The sequence below is a fragment of the Pipistrellus kuhlii genome, unplaced genomic scaffold, assembly GCF_014108245.1.
Source record: "Pipistrellus kuhlii isolate mPipKuh1 unplaced genomic scaffold, mPipKuh1.p scaffold_m20_p_15, whole genome shotgun sequence".
Classification (NCBI taxonomy): Eukaryota; Metazoa; Chordata; class Mammalia; order Chiroptera; family Vespertilionidae; genus Pipistrellus; species Pipistrellus kuhlii.
This window is the reverse complement of record NW_023425460.1, coordinates 28,274,874-28,298,095: the sequence shown is the minus strand read 5'-3', so window position 1 is coordinate 28,298,095 and position 23,222 is coordinate 28,274,874. Positions and strand designations below refer to the sequence as shown.

Genomic DNA, 23,222 nt, shown 5'->3' with positions numbered 1-23,222 from the left:
AGCTCTGGGGGTTAAACACAGCCTGCCTGCCTGTTCTCTCTCTGTCTCTCTCCTAAAGTGTTAAAAGGATTCAAAAATAGATGGATGGAAAGTCTAGTTGGATGGGGTTCCCTCTGTGTCATAGAGTGTCAGGAGGCCAGCTGGCTAGCACTGACTGTCTCATGCATCCTGAGCAAAGGGCACCGATTAAATAGTTCTCAGAGTACATCATTGCATGTCCACTCCCGACTGTTTAAATATGGAATTCCTTCTCCCCTGCTGCCGTACCCCTTTGCGTAACAACCCCCTTATTTCCTACAGGATGCTACTTCCTCCAGCCCAGCCCAGCCTGAGGTCATAGTTGTCCCTCTCTACCTGGTTAACACTGACAGAGGGCAAGAAGGCACTGCCAGACCTCCAGCACCTCTGGGGCCACTGGGCCCCCCAGTCCCGGCGGCCGCCCCTGCCAGCTCACCTCTGACCTTCCCGACTCTAGATGATTTCATTCCCCCTCGTCTGCAGAGGCGGCCCCACCACAGCCCGCCAGCCAGCGCTCCAGGCCCCCACTCCCCCGTTAGCCAGACACCACCATCCTTCTCACCACCGCCTCCGCTGGTCCCCCCAGTCCCGGAGGGCCTGCACAGCGTCTCGGAGCCTGACCTCACGGGAGCTGTTTCAAGTACCGTAAGCTTGCTGGGATCCCTCCCTCGCGGCTTTCCTGAATGTCTGCTCCGGCAGTAAAAGTCCTTCTCACTGGAGTACTAAGTTCCGAGGGAGTGCTAGCTGCCCTGTGCTTGCGTGATGGCTGGAGCCGGGTCTGCTCTCCCGAGTGCATGCCTCCCGTGTGTCCCGGGCTCTCATGGCTGTTCACGGGCTCCATCCCTCTTCCTCGCTGTCCTGTTCGGAATGCACATCTCTGTTCTCCGCGGAGAAAACAGCCTCCGTGGCCTTGCCTCTGGCTAGGTGTGCTCGCCACAGGCAGGCAGGTGTACTGTTGAGAGCTGAGGAAAGCTGACGAACCAGGTGGAAAAACCAACAGCCATTTCTCCTCCAGGGAGCAGGGAGGAAGAGATTCACTCTCTTGTGGATTTAGCAAGTAAACAAACTGGTGTCCACAGTCATAGCAGAGCCTAGGTTAAAAAAGAGAGGTGAGTATGATTGAGGAAATGGGTATAAAAGCCTTGTACGAATGTTAGGACTGTTTCCTCAACAGGCAGATAATTGCTGGGGACCCTCAGTACAGGCCCCCAACCCAGAGAGGGAAGCCCAAGAGAAAGACTGCATCGAAGTCTTTCTCTTCTCAGGAGGCCTGGGGACTGAGACACTGAAAGAACCTCAGTGTGAGCTGTAAAATGGGGGTGCATGTGTCTACACACAGGGTGGTGGGGTGCAGTGGACCTGAGAATATAAAAGTCCAATTGTAGTGCTTGGCACAGAGAGAGCACCCAATGAATGTTAGCTACGTTGCCCAGGACTTGCCCTAAAAATTAAGTAACTGGCTAATTAGCAATCACCGAGTCCCCACTATGTTCTGGCATTCTTCTCGATTCTCTACAAACAGGGCACAGCCTCTGCTCTCAGAGGGTTCATCTGAGCTGTGCTCTCAAGCTCAGAGTATGTAGCTCATTGAGTGGCAGGAAAATGCATTTAAATCGTCCTCTCCAGGCTATCTCATGGAGATTCTAACCAAGTGGATCTGGGGAGGGATCTAGGACTCAAACTACATGGCAATGTGCATCCTGGGGGATTCTGATGCTGAGGGTGCCTGGGCCACATTTTGAGACGTAGGGCCGTGCAATTGGCTGATGGAACTAATGTACACTAGCATCCCTTGTCCGCCTCCAAAACAGGCTCAGGTGGCTCGTTAAACAAGCAAGTCATGCAGTTTAATCAAGCAGGAGGAAAACTGGTGGGGGAAGGAGGCTTTTAAGAGAAATTATAGTGAGATATCAGATACAATGCTGGGCCCTTCTCAAAACTCTAGGTACAGCCCTGTGGGTTAGGTCAGGACTCTGTCAAACGTGGCCCAGGGGCTTGGATGTCCTAGTTTGACCTCTACAGCTCAGCCCAGGTGGAGAAAAACGCTAAATTGCTCCATGATGCACTTACCTTACCCTCACTCAACTTACAGGCGAAGTTAGCAGCTGCCCTTGTTTTGGAGAATAGAGGTGTTCTTCCCTTGGGCACAGAATGTTTCTCTAGCCTGTTAACCGGGAAGTAACCTTTTTAATTACGCAACCTCTAATGGGCGCGTACTCTTTCACTAGGACGTGTCAGTACGTCACGCCCGGAGGACGTAATTTCATATTATTATTTTTTTTATTTATACTTAATTAAAATAAATTATATATATATATTTTTTTCATTTATATATAAAGCACAAAGGAAAATACAAAATTACAAAAAAATAGAAAAAAATACCAACAAAAAATGGAAACATCGAATTAAACAATTATAAATTTTACAAACAATTATAAAGATTACAAAAAATATAAACCGTCCCTCTCAGGGCGCAACATATATTTTCAGGACGTATTCATACGTCCTACCCATTCCCGATATTGTTTACGTTTGACGTATTTATACCTCCCGCTCGGTCAACAGACTAGAGCAGCGTTGTCAGTGTGCTCATGTGCACGGAGAGCAGGTAGGCTGGGTAGATCTAGGTGTTCATGTTGAGTTTGTTCAGGTAGACCAGGGCAGGTTAGTTGGGACAGTCCTCAGCTTCTCAAACCCCATTGACATACAGACTTCCCGGAAGACTTCGCTTGGCCTGGTAGCTTCTAGTTTGGCCCAGGTAATGAGAAGTGGGAGGTGAAAAGGGAAACTGTTGGGTTCCTCCCCGAATGAGGATCCTCAAGAAGAGAATATCCAGGTGGACGGTGGCCAAGCAACCGCTGATATCTGCTCCATCTACAGCCATTTGATAGTAAGAGGGAGGAAGGAAATTCACGTTAATTGGTCAGGTTCTTCTAGTCAATAACCATTTTTGTCAAGTTCCTAATTGCCACAGAGTGAAATTTATAAAATGTGAAATGCTCACGTGATCCTTCCAGGCCTCATGGGCAATATGCACACTTTAAAAGGCTCTGTGCCTGACTCTCACGTTTCTTGGCTGCATTAGGGCAGTTTTCACTGACATGACATTTATTTGTGTACTGTTACTTTGGAAGTAAATAGGATGGTGTGATTGTTTTCCCACTTTGCAGATGAAAAATTAAGACAAGGCACTTTTGTACAAGACCATCTTGTGCCTCAAGTCTTGGGGGGAAGTTTCATTCACTGCCCTGAGCTGTCACTCATAAGTAGCAGCTGTGACATTGGGGCACTTTCAGACTAGGCGGACTGACCAAGCCAGTGGGTCCCAGGAAGCCGCCCCTACTGTGTGTCAGGAGCTGTCCGGGGTCCTGACATGCACATCCTCTCTTTTGGTGGGCATGTGTTTTCCTGAACCTCTTCTTCTTTTGAACACAAGTTGTTCAGAAGCAACTTTGTGGGTAGGTGGCTCCTGTCATTCATGTGGCATTTTACTACTGCGCACCTGCTGTCTGCAGGGCATTGTACTAGGGTAGGGGATAGAAGGAGAAGGATGGGGCTGTGTTTCTAATCCTGCAGGTACTTACAGAGCCATGATCTCTGAGGGAGCACAGAAATTGCTTTTATGCCATATTTTTTTCTGGATAGTAGCAAAGTCTTGTTCTTCAAACCTTTAAGAATGATATTCTGGCTTTAGGCACTGTAAATTCTAAAATAGAAACATTGCTAAATGTATAGGTATGGCAGAAGAAACTGTTTACATATCCTCACTACATTTCTAAGCCTTATTTCCTGTCTTTAAGAAGACTGCCCTTATTCCCATCGTGTAAATTGTATCGTTGGTAGTAATAATTTTATTGGTATTTCCGGCTGAGACCCCCAGGTTTTTAAAAGTCAGGATTTTCACAAGTCTTGACTTCAGAGATCTTTGTCAGTCGATATTGGAGTGAGAAAGCATCGCTGTAGAACAGGGTAATATCCGAATCTCAGCAGCAAGTTCTAGCAAGGCTGTTCAGTGATGTGGCTGATGAGAATAGCTTTCCAAGAGTACCAGTACTTAACCCTTCCTATTCTTACACGTGTGGCTTATCTCACATCCTCTCATGTTTCTGTCAACAGTGTACTAAACTTTCCTGATTTTTCCCTATTAAACCAGCTCTTGTGCTCAGACCCCATTTGGAATTGCATGCGTTTTGCATGTTTTTTTCCACTTTGATTTGAATTTGCTTTTTCAGTAACTGGATTGATCCACATTTCTTACCAGGTGAAAATAATGAATAATGTTGCTGAGACCTTCAGTGACATTATCTTCCCTCTCTCCCCTTACTAATACCAGCGAAGAGAATAAGCATTCCAGGTTAAGCTTCTAACCGGAATCAATGACGTCTCATTGATTACATTTCTTTTTCTAATTAAGGTCCTTGAACCGCCTTAATTTTCTTCTTAAAAAGCGTTAGCTCTAGGTTTTGTGTACTGACAGTGACAATGTTTGTCCTTTTGCAGGATTCAAGTCCTCTGCTAAATGAAGTTTCTTCATCTCGTGTCAGAACTGATTCCCAAACTTGTGCACCAGTCAGCAAGCCATCCTCTGCCTACCCCTCCACGACCATTGTCAACCCCACGATTGTGCTCCTGCAGCACAACCGAGGTAAGGGAGCTGCGCCGCGCACCTCTCCCTCCGCTCGCTGTCCCGTACCCCGGGACAATAAGTCTGCCTTCCCACGGAAATTTTCACAAATCTCATTCTTCTCCGAGGCCATCTGCGCCCCCCCACCACCACCACCACCCCCCCCCCGTTTCCTCCCACCACCCACCGAGTAGATGGTAGCGGACAGACCTCTGATGTGGGGTGACGTCAGGTATCAGAATAAGTAAGCTTCCGCAGTGTGTGCTCCACACCTTGGGTGTTCACAGCGTCTTCAGGGGGTAGCACCAAAAAGAAAGAAGAGACGGAAAGGGAAAGTCCGGGCCCCTTCATCCCTTATGAGAATTCTCGTCAGAGCTTTGCTTGGAAGCTCTAGGTGCAGATACCTCTTTCCAGAAGTGCCCTGAATGGTTTAGCTCTTTGACATCATGAGTTCTCTACAAAGAGAACCTTGAGCAGCACCAGAACTGTAAACCTAGGGATGGAATATTTTCTAAAATGTCAATCATGTTCTTCTGCCTCTAGCACAGAGGCTACTGGACCTCTGGGTGTCTCGCCAGCCTCCATTCCTGCCAGCAGTTGGCACACCAGGCCACCTTTCAGCTCACCCTCTGGGGCTGCGTGGCTGCATGCCCCTTTCCCAGCGTGGCTCCAGGCAGCTCTGCCGGGGTTTTGTGTGTGCTTCCTGCAGTTCCTCGGGCTGGTTCTTCCCCTTCTTTACAGGACACCTTGGGGAAGCAGAAGTGCTTTGAGGTAATAATTGCATGTATTGGCCTCTGCTTTAAGATTCCAGAAGATGTTTCTAAATCCAAATGTTTTGGTTTTGGAATTCAAGAGAGGGATATGCTGTCCGTTCCCCCAAAGGTCTTTGCACTGTGAAATGTGAACTTTTTGAGCTTTTGGGGTGTTTCTGAGTGAGGTTTTATTATTTTATTCAGAGCTCACAGCTCAGTACCAAATCTTCCTTCCCTCACTCCCTGCTTGCCTACTTCACAGTTTCCCTCCCCTTCGCCTCTCTCTGCCTTAACTTGGATGAGAATGAGGCTGAAATCTATTTTTAATTGTCTTCCATATTAAATGGAGTTTTCTGTTTCCTGCTTCTAACTTAAAAAACAGATGAATGAAACATTTTCCCTTACTGAAAGTCTTCCCACTCCAATCTTAGTTATTTTAGTAATTTTATTTTTTTCCACTCAGTGTGGCTCCCATATTAATTTTCACCCATGAATCTGTGTTCTTCAAAAAATAAGAAGTGCCCCTACCCCCCACACTAAATTATGTAAGAGCCCATTCTCCTCTCGCCAATGGCTTTCCCTGCCCAGAAAGTGTCCCTAATGCAGGACAAAGTGAAGTTTTGGTTCTCTATGAACTTCTTTATGACTCATCTTTTTTAAAAATGCAGTCAAACAGAAGCAAGTGAGTTCCCAGAAGGAAAAAGCAGTTTCTCTAAAAATGGGACTTATTCCCAAGGCAACTCGGGTTTTGAGAAATGCCAAGTGTAATGTCAGCTGCTTCTGCCAAGTCTTCTGACACCGAGGGAGACATCTTTGGGCGCAGGCGTGCCCGTACTTCCTTTTAGTTTCTCTCCTGAACAGGCGTGTCCTTCTTATTTGCCCAGATGCCTTTGGTTCTAAATTTCCCTTTTGTCCAAGCCCTGCCCCTGGGTTTGAAAATCAGAATTGTGCAGCCCGCAGCACACATCCTTCAGGAAAGGATACGCGTATGTGTGTGTTGTGTTTTGTAATGAAAAGTAGCTTCCTGTAAAGAGCACACCAGATGTGCCCAGGGAGGTGCGGCAGGAAGAGTGCAGGAGAATGGAAGCACCTCGCTGGCCCCGCCTCGGGGGACTGATGGCCAGTGGGGTTTAGGTCAAGCATTTTTGGCTTTGCTTTGGAATGGACCCAGCCTGGCAGCTCTGCTTTGCATCATAGATAATGCCCGTAAAAAGTTTCTTAACTGTTGCAAAGTCTCCTGAGGGAATGATAACTTTACTCCACTTTTGGAATTCTAGTTCAGTCATCCTAAGAAAGGGTCCCGTCTTTCCTGCCTAGACTGGCCCAGGGGGTGGTGTGACAGTAGCCCCATAGCCCCATGTCACAGCCAGCTCCCTGCACTGCAAGCAGACTGAGGGCTCCTCGGTCTGGCTGGTTCGGAAGGTCATGCTTCACACAGCCCTTGCTCCTCTCTTGAGTTTTCACTTTACATGTATGTCTGAGGGCAGATTGCTTATGATCAGTTTGGTAGGAGCACTGGAATCTGAAAACTGAGGACTGAGAGAGATGCATGAGTTACCTAGCTCCAAGCTTCTCGGTGTTTGTTTTGTTTTAAGTTAGAGAGAGAGAGAGAGAGAGAGAGAGAGAGAGAAAGAGAAGAGAGAGAGAGGTTTGTTGTTCCATTTATGTATTCATTGGTTGATCCTCGTAGGTGCCCTGACCAGGGATCAAACCCACAGCCTTGGTGTATCGGAACAATGCTCTAACCAACTGAGCTCCCGGCCAGGGCAGAGCTCCGCAGTCTCGATTGTGCCTGGACTCTGGGGGGAGGGGTCTTCTTGACTTACAGATGCAGGTGCAGACTCAGGAGCTCTGAAGCAGGGCTGAGGTTCTGCACTTTTCAGCAGCTTCCAGGTTGTGTTGGTGCTGCTGGTCCATGGACCACACTGGAGATAAGAGCTTTTGGTCCCCAGACTTCTGTCACATGAAACAGTCTGGGACAACCCTATGGTTGCTAATTTCTAACTTTGCTAAATAACACCCATGAAAAACAATTGCTATACCCTCATCGCATGCGATTCCAAGAAAGAAGGGCCTTTCACACTTGAGAAGTGGGAACAACATATTGTTTTAAATGGGATAAATGGGCTTTTGCCTGCTGGGGAAGAGCCTGCCCTAGCTTGGAGACCAGAGCGGGATCCATGGATCCAGTGAGCGCTTTGATTTTACAGATGAGGAAACGGAGGTGACAGTTAGTCAGTGTGGTCTGGTATGTGGCTGGCAGTGCGGTGCCTCGAGCTCTGCTGGGCTCTGTTCAGCGTGTGGATGAGCCCCCACCACGGGCCTGAGGTAGACAGGGCTGCTTCCACCAGCTGCGGGGCCCCCTGCTGCTCTCTCTACTTCTTGCCCACACCGATTCTGGAGGGAGGGTGGGGGCGCCGCCAAAGGGGAAAATGACAGCACCCGTGGCTGGCAGGCGCTCTGTGTTTATCTATGTGGCTGCTTTATATTTAGCAGCTATGGAAGGTGGAGGTCATTTTTGTGCATATGCCATAGCACGTCCACACCGGATTCTCCAAGGGAGTGCCCGGAGGGTGAGAACCCATAGCCCTCAGTGTTAAGGAAAGGGACTGGTGATTAGAGTTAAAAAGATCCTGGGCTAGAGATAAGGATATTCCAGATTTTAGACCAGTTCTAGTTTTCAGTGTCATCTTGGGTAGTTTTTGCCTCTCAACCACCTTGACCTATATGGTAGGGTTGTTGCGAAGATTAAAAGCATTGACCTGTGGGAAAGCTCTTAAAACAATGCCTGGTATCTACAAGTGCTCAGGAGGTGGTAGCTGCCATGGTTACTATTACCGATAAAAGGTATCAAGACTGGGTTGTGCGAAGTCCTCTCCCTTGAAGCCAATGGAGGTGGGAGGGTCTCCTTCAGTGACCAGATTATCCTGAGAATCTATGTAAACACCCAGAAAAACGGAGACCGTGCCCGAGTCCTGGTGCAGACGCAGGGGCGGGGGTGAGAGATACCGCACTTGGATGACAGGGCCACGTGAACACGCTCTGTCACTGGCTGCAGTGCTTCAGCAGCGAAACCCAGCGGACGGGGAGGACACAGACACTGGGGTCCTAATGAGTTGTGCCCGGATGTCTCGGTTTTACCACATCTTTGTAAACCTCACACTGTGTATTTTTTTCTTGTATTACAGAACAGCAGAAACGACTCAGCAGCCTGTCAGGTAGGTGAGAAATATTTATTTACACGTTAGCACCTGTCCGTGGTAAAGCTAGCTGGCTTCCGGTCACCACCTGATGTTCCATCAGCACAGACTCGTGAGCTCTTCTGGTCGCGAAAGATTGAGAGCCACTGCTCTAGAAGGAGCCACGCGTGTGAGAACGCACGCCTGGGGTCGTTTGCAGATAGTCCTGAACTCGGGGGTTAAGAGCCCCTGGTTTGGTGGATAGGAAAAGCCGCCACTTCCTGAGCCGCTGCGCTGTGATTCCTGTGTTGCTTCATCCCACTGCCGTCCTTGGGCTTCGTGGAAAGCCCAGGTGGGCAGGACACAGGGTTCTCACACCCTCTCAGCTTTATCAGGACTTGGCTGTGGAACCAGGACAGGCTGTGGTTGAGCACAAGGTGCCCTGCGCTGCCCCCTCCTCAAGGTGCCACTTCACTCTGTGGCCCCAGCCCAGGCTGCTGAGAGCAGGGTGGCTCGGGGTGCGGGGGAAGGGGAGGTGGCACCTGTGGGCTCCTTCCTGCCCCTGAAAGAATGAAAGGAGCAGTGGAATCGACTTTTAAAAGGCACCCAGACACAGTTAGACCCAGAGTTTGGTCCTGGCTCTTCCCTCTTGTGGCTGTTTGTCCCTGGGTTAGTGACTTCACCTCTCTGAGCCAGTTTACTCATGTGGGAAGTGGGGTGACAGTCCTTGCCTCTGCAGGATTGTGTGGGTGACAGGAGGCTTTGGGGTATTCCCTGCACACTGGAAAGTGCTATTAAATGTCAGGGCTTGTCTGCTGTGCCACCAGGCCCAAGCCACTTCCCGGCTTTGAAAGAGCCTCATGCTCTGTCCTCTTTGAGTTTGGGGACAGATCCACTCGTGGTTTTGATAGGGTGGCACATCCCTAGCTCACTAAATGTTAGTTTTGGTTTAAAAAGAAGCACCACTGTGTTCAAAGCTCTATGAAACAGTCTGGTTCTAACATCCTTTAAAGCTCATGGTGATGACACCGGGATCAAGATTTCTGAAGGGCTCCCTGAACTGAGTCTCCCACAGAATGTTTAGAAATCGTCCTATGGCCCTGGCTGGTTTGGCTCAGTGGATAGAGCTTCAGCCTGTGGACTCCAGGGTCCCGGGTTCGATTCCTGCATATGCCTGGGTTGTGGCCACAATCCCCAGTTGGGGGGCGTGCAGGAGGAGCTAATCAATGATTCTCTCTCATCATGGATGTTTCTATCTCTCTCTCTCTCTCCCTTCCTCTCTGAAATCAATACAAATATATTTAAAAAAGAAATCGTCCTATGGCCACAGATTAAACCCCCATTTCAGAAGTCAACGTGACATCCAGGCAAAGTCACTCCATGAAGCAGTCTGTGAAAGTCACAAACCCTGAGGGTACCCACCAATGTGATGCCCCTTCCCCCAGCCACCCCGCCCCCCACAACATCTCCATCTTCAGCACAACGTTGCCTGCACCCTCTGGTTCCTCCAGCTAGCACTCGAACCTTTTTCTTCCCAAAGATGAGAATCTCCTTCTCAATCAGTGGACAGATGCCTGTGGAGCATTTGATAATCTCCAGGGCACATCTCTGTCCCCTCAGCCTCACAGCAGGCTTCACCATCAGCCTGTCACTCCCCTGGCTTGGACCTTTTTGCCCCCTAATCTTGTGACCTCTCCGGTTGGCATAGTTCTTCCGTGCCCACCTCCCTACTTACTACCCCGCTTCCTGCTTACATATTCATTTCTTTTCCTGCAATCTGGCATCTAACCCCACTGCTCTCTCGAAATTACTCCCTGAGAGCAATTCTATGATTCTTCTTTTGCCTAATCTAATGCCTCCTCCTCTGCTTCAATTTCTGTTTTGAGGTTTTGTTTTGTTTTGTTTTTGACGTATTTAACCACCCATTTCTTGGCATTGTTTTCTGGTTTCACTGGCACCTCACTGTGCCTGTGGTTCATGTTCTGCCCCTCTGGTGACTCCCGCATCTTCTGGTGAGCCTAAGACTGTGACGTTCCTTGGTGCATGAGTTCAGCCCTTGACTCTCTCATTTACCTCCTCCACTGAGCTCTTCCAGCTCCTTGACCTCAGCCCTCACTTTTGTGCCAATGACTCCAAAATTGTGTCCCTGCTGGGGCCTCTCACCTGGGCTCCGCTCCCACATTTATTCTAGGGGTTCTGAGGCATTTCTTCATAAACATCTCACTGTCACGTCTAAGTAGCTATGTCTAAATGGAAGAGGCCATCTCTCCCTGCCTTCCCCAGCCCTGTTCCCTCTCCTTTGCATGGGAAGGCATAGCACCTGGCAGAGACTTAGTAAATGTCTTCCTGTAACTAAATGACATGGCTTGGAATAAAGTTAAACAGAGTAATTTTATAATCTGTAAACCACACATGGAATGTTTATTAGCTCTTTGTAACTTCTAATCCTGAATCAAATTTAAAATATTCTAATGTACACTAAGCAATGTAGAGCTTTCTGAGCATTTTGGCATGAGTTATCTTGTTAGGTCCTCACGTAGCATCCTGTGAGCTTGCTAGTGGAGGGATTATCCCCATTTTTGGATGAGAAAGCAGGGGCATGGAAACGTTCAGTGACTTCCCCAAGATGCAACAAGGACTTTCAAGGAATGTTTGGCCACCTCTTGATGGCTGTACCTGCTCCCTCACAGTCTGAGCCACTCGATGTCTGCAGCCCCTGGTGTATACCTCTGCAGATTTTTTTAAAGGGCCAGATGGTAAATATTTTAGGCTTCGCAGTCCATATGGTTTCCGTCAGTTACTCAACTTTGCCATTTTAGCTTGAAAGCAGCCATAAATAATTCGTAAATGAATGGGTGTGGCTGTATTCCAATAAAAGTTTATTTACAAAAACAGGTGGCTGGGCCTGGTTTACTGACCCTTGCTCTACATGAAACTTGTTCCAATTGAGAATTACCAAGCACACTTCCCCCAGCTGGATTGTTGGAGAGGGAGGGGGTTTTTCTTGGCTGGAGGGAGGAGGGTTGCTTTGGAGCCACCAGAAGAACTTCAGCTCACGGTTGTTTTTCACTTCCAGATCCTCTGTCAGAAAGAAGAGTGGGAGAACGTGACTCGGCACCAACCCAGGAAAAACCCACCTCTCCTGGCAGGTCCTCTGACAAAAAGGCCAAGGATGACAGCCGGCGGGTGGCTAAGAGCACTCAGGACCTGAGCGATGTGTCCATGGATGAAGTGGGCATCCCACTCCGGGTATGAGTCCCACCTAAGTCTTTCCGAGGCCTCCCCTCAGCCAGGGACAAGTGTGCACCCCTGCATGCATGTGGGCCCCATCTTGGGTTGCAAAGGCCTTGTAAGAAGGGTCCTCACCACTGACTGAGCCTGCTGAGGACGAGGAGCCTCGGAGCACTCCGAGCCCACCTTGGTCCTAGGCTCCCGGTGCAGCAGCTTTCCCCAAAGAAGTGCCGTAAGTCTCGTGAGAAAAGGGATTTCATGGTTGAATAAACACGAAGAAAAGCTTCGTGGAACAAGGGCAGCGAGATTTCTCTGCAACAGAACTGAGAGGCTTTGGGATGTGCGTGTTGAAAAGAAAAATGTTTCCGGCAGTTTCCCAGTCTGCCCCACCCATGGACACGTTATTACTGTTCCAGGGAGCAGATTCCGAAATTGTTAGTCCACGTTTGGAGAGCGATGGGGAGAGTGAGGCTCAGGGGACCTGTTCATGGGTTCTGGTAGCATTTCCCCTGATGGGAACAAGCCCGTCACCCAGCATGAAAGGGAAACTAAGGCTCAGCCTGCTGAGGCCTCCAGAACAGAGTGGTCTCAGGTTTGCCTGCCCAACCCGCCCCCCAGTACAGGCATGCCAGCCTTGTGCAGGCCCTCAGGAATTCCAGGGCAGCCCAACCCTAAAAACTGGATTAGGGTGAATTCTATTCCTCTCCATGTGCCCAACAGAAAACGGCTGCCATGTGCTTCTCAGTGATTCCCCTAGAGCAAGTGTACAGGTTTATGTGCCCAATGGAGAAGGCTGAGAGGAACAACAGGAGGCCCAGCCTCCAAAGAACTGTTGTCCAGTCTCATAGAATAACTAGAGGCCCAGTGCACGAAATTTGTGCACTGGGAGGGGCAGGGCCAGCCTGACCTGTGCCCTCTCACAGTGCGAGACCCCAAGATCAATCACCCCAAAGAGGTAGGCTGGAGCCAAGGGACCCGCTTCTGCACCTTACACGCAATATCAAGTCCCCGCCCACCCATCCACACCTCTTTGAACACATAGCCCCGCCCACCTGTGCACGCCCACTGCACACTTAGCTTCCTGTGATGGATTGTGACGGACGGGCGTGGGCATCATGACTGAGGGCATGATGACCATTTCCATATTAGCTCTTTATTATATAGGATAGTTGTACAATAATTATAATGAGAATTACCAGCAGTGATCACAGCTACCATTTGCCAAGTGCATTATCTCATTTAAGCATCATTCACTTCATAAGGTGGATAATAATGTTGTTCCCATTTTATAGATGAGGTGGCCCTTCTACTCCTCTTCTCACCAGCTCTGTCAGTTTGGATAGCTTTGACTCATTTTTCCTCATTTGTAAAGTAGAAGCGAACTACCTGCTCTAACTACCCATCTGTCCCTGTTCTTGTTTTATTTTTATCTTTAAAAGTAAATAAATAAAAATGAACCCAGCTGTGCGAACAGGATAACCGCTCTGGCATCGGCTGCAATGATGGGTCACATTTTAACATGTGCATTTTAAATCTGGCCCCCTGCAAGGTGACTTAGACATATTTCTACAGAATAACCTGGGATGGACAGGGCAAGGCCTGATAAGCGAATGTTCTTTGTCTCTTGTATGTTTCTAGGAGGTTTTAGTTCAGTTTAGTCATCTATATACAGAAAGAGATTCTCTGTAAAAACGAAGTTTTAAAAAGTTCTATAAAAATAGACACCTTTTCAAGTGTAGCTTCGCTAACTGTTCTCAAAATCTGTGTCCTGTGGGCCAAATGTTACTCTGCAGATTCAGGTCTGAAGCTCTTGGTTTGTCTGTTCTTTATGAAAAGTTTTACATTTTTTAAAGAAGATGTTAAATGTGAAATCACAGGATGTGTAGAATTACGTGAGTGTGGACTTGAGGTGTTGCCAGTTTTGATTTTGTAATTGTAGAAGTTCTGAAATATACCAGGATTTCCTTTTCATTTTACTCTTTGCCTTTGTCTTTCTCCAGAACACCGAGAGATCCAAAGACTGGTACAAGACCATGTTTAAGCAGATCCACAAGCTAAACAGAGGTACTGGTTTGCTCTTGTAGAAGCTGTGCTGTGCTCCCATGCTGACTGCTGTGGTGTGGGCATAAACCCACTTTGCTAGGATGCCAGGACTGGCCCTGCGGCTTGACCCCATTAAGTGCCAGCCTGCCTGAGCCCAGCAGTCATTTCCAGAGCCAAGGGGGGAGGGAGCACTTGGGTGCCTGCCTCACGCAGGGGATTGAGGTCAGCTCGGAAGTCCTCCTGCCCAGATGCTGTGGGATGCTACAGGTCCTGCTTCCTGTGCTCTGGCATCTGCTTGGCTGGAATGCGAGCAGCTCCAACTTCCACCTGCTTCCAGCTGTAGGGGCACCTCCCCATGTCAGCCCGTGACTGCCTTGTAGGAGACCCGGTTGAGAAAGCACTGAACTGGGCGTTAAAAACTGTTCTGACCTGGAGTCAGTTCCCCTGGAGTCAGGACTCATCTGATCTTGGACCAGTCACCTACCTCTCTTTGTCCCGCTTCCCTTCCTCCAAGGGATGTTGGCAATGTGCCTTGTGAATAGCATGCCTGGTCCCTGTAAGGTGGTGTTAATATGAAAAATAATCTTCCCGTCTGCAGCCAGCCGTTGGCAGGTAGCCCTGAGTCAGTCAGGAGCTGACAGTCCAAAGCCCATTCACGCTGGAAGAGAAGCGCTTCCTGGTCGGGCCCTCGCGTTGTGGGAGAGCCCCAGGCCATGCTCGGGCAGGTCATGGCCCTCCAGCCCCCATCCGCCTCTGCCGTAGTCAGCTGATAGGCAGGGATGCACTGCACCATGGGAAGGTACCAGCCTCCCTTAGGCAGAGCATCCTGTCCTTCCATGTGGCCAAATCCAGTCTGGCTGCCTGGCACAGGTGACACACAAAGGCAAAGAAAAACGTCCGGTCAGTGTTGGCCTAAGCCACAGATAACCAGTCTCCCTGATTAGCTGTGGATGCCAGTGAAGGTCACTGTCAATGACTCCTGTGGTGTTCAGAGGTGCCCCTCTCCAAACTCTCTAAATATTGAGATGCTCGTGTTTAGTGTTCCGGAGCCGAGAGGAAGTCCACTGTAGTTGAGTGGGTGAGCTCCGTCCGGATGGCGAAGCTAAAGGCCAGGTCTCTCTGACGGGATAGTGCCAGTTCCTCTGGTTACTTCCTGAAGCTGATGTCCATTTCCTCCAGCATGCTGTGTCTCACCTGTAGCCGTTAGACCAGCTCTGTCAGCCCCAATGCAGAGACACAGGCACACATGTGAAAAGTATGTGATTCTGCCTCACAAGAAGTAGGAGCCTCTCCTATGTTACAGTTGTTAACTGCTCAACTACAGGTCCCCAACAAAACTGTCCACCTTAAAGGTAGGCAGAGGTATGGAAAAATGAAAACCTCAGCTGTTTGCCTCAACTCTAATGTCCACAGCACAAGGTTTGATTTATCTTACAAAACATTTTACGATAGTGTTTTCATTACATACTATTTATTAGCATACCTAATATTCTTTGCCTATAAAAGGTAAAAACTTGACGCTTTGTGTTAAATGCCTCTTGCTTCCCGGAGCCTATATACACGTAATTCATTGTCAAAGAAGAGAAATGATATTGTCTCTTCTGGTGTGTCTCAGTACTGAAGGCAAAAGGACTGGATTTTTAAACGCAGTGTGAATTTCCTTCATGTCGCAAGTGAAGCTTATGTTCTGGAATTCAAGGGGCCTATATTGTGTGTGGATTCCTATTCGTTCATTCTCTCCGTTTGTATCTTCCTCTGTTCTCTCTCCCACACCTGCTCCTCTGCCTAGACACTCCTGAAGAAAACCCTTATTTCCCTACGTACAAATTCCCCGAACTTCCTGAAATCCAGCAAAATTCTGAAGGTACCATAAACTTAGACAGTATGTCTGTTGTCCTAGCCTTACATTAATTCCTATAGTCCCATTATAGGAATGAGACTTGGCTTTTAGATATTATTTTGATAGTTGGTTTTGGTTGGCGAAAATTTTATTTTACTCATTTGCATGACGTGCTATATTAAAATGACTAAGCCCTCTCTAATACATTAACCTGTTTTGGGTGTGATGCCCACGGGCTCTAATAACACTAAACAGGTAATCAGTCCTTTGCAAGAGTCAATTGGGGATTTGTCAGTTCCTCTGCTTCATGGTGGATCGTTTCAAAATCCACTGCTTTTCTCTGCGACAGAGGACAGTCCTTACACTCCTACCTACCAGTTTCCTGCATCTACTCCTAGTCCTAAATCTGAAGGTAATGAAAGGAAAATCATGTGCCTCTCTCTCTACCGGTGCTGTCTGTGACTTTCTCTCGCCATGGGTTTTTTCCTGGTGGCTAAGGGCTGTCTCCCAATCATTTGCTTCCCTCTGACCTTGTGTTGTGTGGAATTGTCTTGCTTCTTGCTGACTGTGTGATGGGAGTCTGTCTAGATGGTGTTTAGGTCCTATTTCCTTGGACTCTACATGATGAATGGGGTAGCCAGTGTAGCTTAGTTATGATGCTGTAAGCATGCGGAGCTCTGGGAAAAGCTGCCATACACAGCCACCCAGGGCTTTATGCTTGGGGTAGTCACATGGTATTGTGGGTGGCTGGGCATTGGCTCAGGGAGGCTGAGTCTTATGGCTGGTGGGCAGGAGGCAGCTGTGCCATCTGTCAACAGAAAAGTCACCCAACTCCTATATGTGCAACTAACTCCATCACTGGGGCCCTCTTGTCATAGACCCTTGGGATGTAGCTTCTTGGTAGGGAATTCCCAAAGAGGTATCCACTCATGAGATTCAATTATGGAGGGAAATGATATTTCTTGAAAATAAAAGCTATGAAATATTTCATGACTGAGTTGGCTAAGAAATTTGCACATGTTGGGGAGGATAGTCACACACCTAGAGATATTTTTTTCTAGGGCAAAAAATATAGGTGTCAAGGAAGGTTCTAAGAGGCAAGTTCTGGTCAACATCCTGGGAATTACTCTAGTCCCAGGGGTTGTCTGATCTTTGGGGAGTGACCCAGAAAGAGGAGAGCATGGGACATGCAGGAGGAGTTTCCCTCAGTGCTCTTCCAGGACGAGATGTCGGATGCTGTGACCTTCATCCATTCAGGCGGGGTGGAGCCCTTGCATGTGCCATTCCCTGTGCTGGGGACTGAGGTTAGTGCCACGAATAAGATAAGTCCTCTGTTCTCAAAAGTCTACATATGGCAGGGAATCAGGCAAGGCCACTCCATCGTACTCTGAGCAACGTGGTAGCATCTGCAAAAGCGTGTGTCCAAAAGGCCACAGCAGGTCCTCAGTGCATACCTGGCGAGTGTTGATGAGTGAAGGTTTGGACCATGGAGTCAGAGTTGTCTTCTAGGATGAACTACCTCGTTGGTTCCACTCTGCTCTAATTAGGTCAGCAAACCTTCTCACCATTGGTAAAGTCATCCATTCAGTCATTCACCAAACTTTTTTTGATCAGTTAACATATATGAGATGACACACTTGGATGGGTTAAATACATCTTTAGTTAAAAGACCATATTCCCACTCTAGCCAGTTTGGCTCAGTGGATAGAGCATCGACCTGTGGACTGAAGGGTCCCGGTTTTGATTTGGGTCAAGGGCATGTACCTTAGTTGCAGATTCTTCCCCAGCCTGGGCCCTGGTCAGGGTGCGTTCAGAAGGCAACCAATCAATGTGTTTCTCTCACATCGATATTTCTCTCTGTCTTTCCCTCTCTCTTCCTCTCTCTAAAAATTAGTGGGGAGATGCTCTGGTTTCTCTTCAGACCGCATAAATCTTTCGCCTTTTACTAAAAATTAGTGGGAAAATATCCTCAGGTGAGGATTCAAAAATCATCATCATCATCATCATCATCATCATAAATAAAAGACCATAATCCCTTCTGGGTCTCCCTGTTGTTCGGTGATAGTCGTTGGTTTCCAACCATTTCATGCCTCGGGCATATTGTGAATGAAAAGAAAAGTCTACATTACTAAAACAGATGTAAAAATTAAAAGCTTATGATTGAATTTTAATCTTTGACCACCTCACTGCCAACAAGAGTCTACTTGGTGTGAGAAAACTTAGTCTTTTTTATCTTGGGGTATCAAGTTTAGCCAAAAGCACTGCTTACGAAACAGTTGACTGAGGACAAGGGGTTTTTACAGAATAATTTTGATTAAATGCACTTTTGTATTTTGGCTTTATTTGGACCTGGAAGCCCAACCCACTCAATATGATAGGGTTCACGTCTATAATAGGTGTACGCCATGCCTGAAGGCATATTGTCCCATAGACGTGGGCAGAGGAGGGGCACCTGGAGAATCTGTGAAAGGAGTAGTGACTCCTGTTGAAAATTGCTGGAGGCCTGGCACAGGCAGTGCCAGCAGTTGCCACAGTCAGCCTGGCTGTTGGTCTGAAGACAGGGTTTCATGGCTTCACACCCAGAGCTGCCACATCACCCGCTCCCACACCTGGCAACCCTGGCCACCGGTGACATCTGCCTTCTGGTACACATCAAGTCAAGCCCATGGGGGAACTAGGTTATTCTGCCTAAAGGCTTAAACAATAAGGGATGACTTGACAACTCTTCATCTATAATTTAGGAAGCAGACTATATATATTTTTTTATTTTATTTTTTATTTGTGTTAATCCTCACCTAAGAATATTTTTCCCATTGGTTGTTTCTGTTTTTCAGAGAGAGGGGAGGGGAGGGGTAGAGAGAGAAAGAAACATCAGTTGGTTGCCTCCTGCCAGGGATTGAGCCGGGACTTGTCACTCCTTGAGCCAATGCTCTGTCCACAGAGCCAAACCAGCTAGAACCAGATCTTATTATTTTTTATCTTTAAAGACCAAAAAGGAAAAAAATTCATAATACCCAATATGATTAAACTTGAACACACATTTCTAAGAAATTCTTCTTCCCTGGAGATCTTTTAAAAATAGGGTATATTTCATGTCTTGCCCACGCTCCTGTCTAGATGACAGATTTTAAGATGGAGCACAGATGCATTCAATTAGATGAGGGCTTTTTACAGTGAGTGAAACGTTTGACTCCATCTCTTTTGAAAACCGTTTATTTTATTTCATTTTAATTTTTGTAACTAGTAAGAGATTCTCTGGCTTGTGGCTTGTGCCGTGAGCCCAGCAGGTCCTCCTCAGCCTGTCCTGGGCGCAGCTCCAGCCCTGCGCCTGCACACCCTTCTCCACATGGGCAAGATGTAAGCCATAGGGAGAAAGGTGTTAAAGACAGATTAGCACCTCCTGGAGGCTCTACCCCTAGTTTTTAATGAGCAATAAAAAATAGACAGCTTGACTGAGATGTGAGCCCTCATTCCAGAGTTCATCCCCCGGGGAGGAGGAGACAGTTGTTGCTGCTGGTTTTTGTTTTGTTTAATTCAGAATTTGAAATTTGCGATAAACCTCTCAAAACCTAGCCTGCAGCCGCTGCCGCTGTCTAGATTCTGGTTGTTTATACAGTATATAAAAAAAAAGACATTTCCAAGTGTCTCAAAGCTGGTTCTCCCGAATAGTAAAAGACCACATGAAAGTTTGTTTATGCTGGCTTAGCAATCTTCTTTTTCCCCTCAGGGCAAAAGTAAACTTCTGGCCAGGCTTTCGGAAGATAAGTAGGATTAGCATGTCTTAGTCAGTGAGGTTTAAAATACCCTTTTAAAGAAACCTGTGAATTCCAACAAGGAGCCCCTTCTAGTTAACGGCTTTGTAATCTTGGAGAGTGCTCTTTGGGACAAGAGCAGTGTGCCGTTTGCTACTCCGTTCCATGAGGCCGTCAGGAAGAATTGGGGCTAGGAAGTCCTGTCATTTTACTGCACCCCCTGGTCCTTAGGAATCTAATAGAAAATAATAATTTACCAGAAGTCCATTGGGAATAACTTTTAAAGAAGACTAAGCAAATGAGTTTTACTTTAAGAAAACAAACAACTTTCATTTCACCTCCTCCTCCCCATCATTCCTTCCTCTCTGACCCAGAGCGACTTGCCTGGGAATTACACTCCATTCTCTCTCTCAAAAGCAAGTGTCCTTTCCTCGCCCCTGAGATACCACCAAGTCAAAAGATTGTGGGGTGGGGAGGAGGGATGTTGATGGAGCCCAGCACGCACGCACGCACACACACACACACACACACACACACACACACACACACACTGCACCCAGACCGTGAGGGGCTGCCAGAAGGAGCCTTCAGACATCCTGCCCAGGTTTCCTGCTAAAGCGGGAGTGAGAGGAACAGCTGTGGGGGAACACCTTCCGAAACGCCTCTTCCCCGCCCCTCCCTTCTGCTTTAGGAAATAGCAGTGTGACGGCCAGCACCCCAGCAGCTCACAATCAGAATCCTATTGATAATAATAGTAGCACAGCCACTGGATGACTGTGCCTCAACTGCCCATTGTAGAGCCCCTTCCAAATACCAGGCTCCTTGCCGAGTGCATCACAGTCGTTATGTCATTTCATCTCCCCACCAACCTCAGGAGGTTCGGCCTCATTCTATCAATACAGGGTGTGAGGCTCAGAAAGGTTAAGTAATTTGTGCAAGGTCACACAGTAGGTGGCAGTGCCAGGATTCAAACCCAGGTCTCTGGGGCTCATCAGACACGGGCTTTTATGCACTCTGTTCTGCCGCTCTGCTGCTTCCCGGTCCTCTCCGGCTGTTCTTGGTTGGCCCCCTTGCCCAAGGGCTCTCTGAGGCCTGGTTCCAGGCGCCGGGCCTGCCCTGCTTCCCAGTCAGTCACATTTCCCTGGCTGAGCCCGTGTCTCCCGGGACAGTGCCTGGGAGTGTGAAGTCAGGGAAGCTCCCTGACACTCGGCCAGGATGAGAACCACTGGGATGGAGGAATGCCACCCTTTCCACCCTCCAGAAGAGGAAGACACTCGCTAGCACAATTGAGGGATTTGGATATAGAATTAGAGTGGGGAATACAGATTCAGAAATTCCATGGGTGAAAATAGAAGCTATTTTCAATTGATGCCCCCAAATAAGCAGTAAAACCTCGTGGTCCATGGCCTGAGAGGACCCCCTTGCCCATGTCAGGATGAAGAGCTACCACATCAGCCAGGAGTGATGTCCCCCTTGCTGTCCGGCGCCTCTGCCACCACTGTCAGGCGAGTGGTGGCCACTGCCACCTCCTGGCGAAGTGACTGAAGACACCATCCCCAGGTCGCGGTGACACACTGTGTCCTATGGGTCTGTCGCATTGAGCTTTTCCCTCAATTCTTGATGAGATGCACTAAGACAAGGATTTAGGCAGTTGGTTTTCCCAGTCACGTCTATATTTGAGTTAAAATAATCCCCTACTGGCCTTACAGGATTTCTAAGAATAGCCGCCTTTTGCTTGAGTACAAGCAAATCCTTCTATTGTGAAGATCCCTGGCCAGGATCTGTGCGTCCTGCCCCAAACTCCAGCTAGTACTGCCCGGAGGAGGGACTGAGCGGCTCCCAGCGGTCACCTTTGCTCTCCTAACTAGAGCTGCCCAGAGGCCTCCGCCTAGCAAGCACGAGAGACCGATGGCGCGAGCTGGTTGAGACAGTGGCAGACTCCCTTCCCACTTTCAAGGGCCAGGAATGCCCCGGAGATGAGGTTGGTGAGTCTTTGTCCAGCTTTCACTCCTTTCCTGTTCCACCTCCTTCTCTCCTCCTCCTTCAGATTCTACTTTTCCCCCAATTTGTCTTCTATAGCTACTCTACCCCCTATATTGATCTTTGTTCATCCCTTAAAATTGGATTGCCTTTAACCGGGACCTAGACAACTTGAGGAATCTTCCCCCAAGCTCCCTGGCTACTGATCAACTTGCCCTGTTTTCTCTCTTGTAAATTCTTCCTTTTCCCTCCATCCAGACTTGGTCTCTACCTCTGCATAGGTCTCCTTCTTTGAATCTTTTTGTTGGTGGTGCGTGTCCTTTTCCTTCCTAAGTGTGTGGGTTAAAGTAGGAGAGAGAATTAATTTGAGCAGTGGGAAAAGACTGTGTTAAAACAAGCTGTTGATCCTGAGGAATAATTTGAACTTTCAAGGTCTAAGAAATGCATAAAATTGAAACTTCATTGACATAGGCAAGTGAATATGCAAATACTGCTTTTTGCCCATCCCCTTTGGATCAATTACATACTAGTTTTTATAGAACAATTATTCCCAACCAGCACTTTTGCCAGTGTGTAAGATTGTCATTGATTCTCCAGGAAAGTCTTTTTCAGAGGCTCCTTTTTAAAGTCATTGTGGTTAAAAGGCAATTATGTGCCTTCTGGCAGCTTTGAGGGAGTAGCTGTTCCCAGATGCGCCGCCAGGACAGACTGCCAAAGCCCGGAGCGGAGTCGCTGGTGTGCGAACAGCAGAGCCCAGCAGGGCCCTGGGTCCTGGGAGTGAGCTGTTCACCCAGTGAATCCCCTCAGTGTTAAGCTTCCTGGAAGTGGCCGGCACAGGAAGTTCTGAGTGTTGCTGCCAAGGTTTGATGTTTGCAGCTTTGAGGGACACAGTCAGCATGGGGCGCCACCACGAGCAAGAATCACAGATCCAAGCTCAGCTCTGCTCAGCCCACTGTGGCATTGTTTTAAAAACCCTGGAGAGCCCAAACCGGAGTTGCTCAGTGGTTCAAGTGTCAGCCTGAGCATCCAAGGGCCCTGGGTTCAGTTCCCCAGTCAAGGGCACGTACTGAGATAACCAGTTGATGTGTCTCTCTCACCTCTCTCTCTCTCTCTCTCCCTCTCTCTCTTCTCTCTCTCTCTCTTCTCTCTCTCTCTCTCTCTTTCTCTCTTCTCTTCTCTTCTCTTCTCTCTCTTCCCCTCCCCTCCTTCTACTCTCTGAAAAGTAATGGGAAAAATAGCCTCAGGTGAGGGTTAACACACACTCACACACACACACACACACACACACACACACTCACACACATACACACAAAAAAAAAGACCCTAAAGAAAGAGTAAAAGCAGGATTTCAGACACTGACAATGTCCATGTTCTTGGACAATTGAGAAATGTTTTATTTAATGTATCTGGACTGTGGTTTAACTCTGTCTCTCCATCTCTCTCTGTCTCTCTCTGCCTCTCTGTCTGCCTCTCTCTCTTCCTACCTCTTTGTCTCTCCCTGGTTAACATATAGACAGGTAACCTTGCACCCAGTTTTCCCATTCACTGCCATTTTGAACTTCACACCCCTCTACCCCAGTGTGGACTTAGCTTGCCAGGAGCGGAGGGCAAGAAGCGGCAATCGGGAGATGTAGCAACAGTGACTCGGTTTTACCCGTGTCCCTGGAGACCAGCAGGAGGAGGACTGCAGGGTGGAGGGGTAGCAGCAAACTTGCCCAAGTGTCACCAGGGAGGGGACGATGCAGAAAAACAGAGCAAAGGCCTCAGGCCTGGGAGGCAGGCCAGCGCTGCAGGCAGGACTTG

At 48.2% G+C, this 23,222-nt stretch overlaps 1 protein-coding gene across 50 annotated transcripts in view; it reads left to right on the top strand.

Annotated features, from left to right (window-relative positions):
• The window catches only part of SORBS1 (sorbin and SH3 domain containing 1), a 210,608-nt gene that overhangs the window by 126,183 nt on the left and 61,203 nt on the right, over window positions 1-23,222 (top strand). For 18 of the 50 annotated variants that reach the window (XM_045581927.1, XM_045581926.1, XM_045581925.1 and 15 more), the window contains 4 exons: window positions 4,519-4,663; window positions 8,583-8,612; window positions 11,650-11,822; window positions 13,805-13,868. In XM_045581927.1, the coding sequence (XP_045437883.1) occupies window positions 4,519-4,663; window positions 8,583-8,612; window positions 11,650-11,822; window positions 13,805-13,868 (412 nt within the window). Of the gene's footprint in view, window positions 1-300; window positions 664-4,518; window positions 4,664-8,582; window positions 8,613-11,649; window positions 11,823-13,804; window positions 13,869-15,636; window positions 15,712-16,036; window positions 16,100-23,222 lie in introns of all 50 variants that reach the window. The other 32 variants (XM_036438640.2, XM_045581933.1, XM_045581945.1 and 29 more) reach the window with 5 other exon arrangements.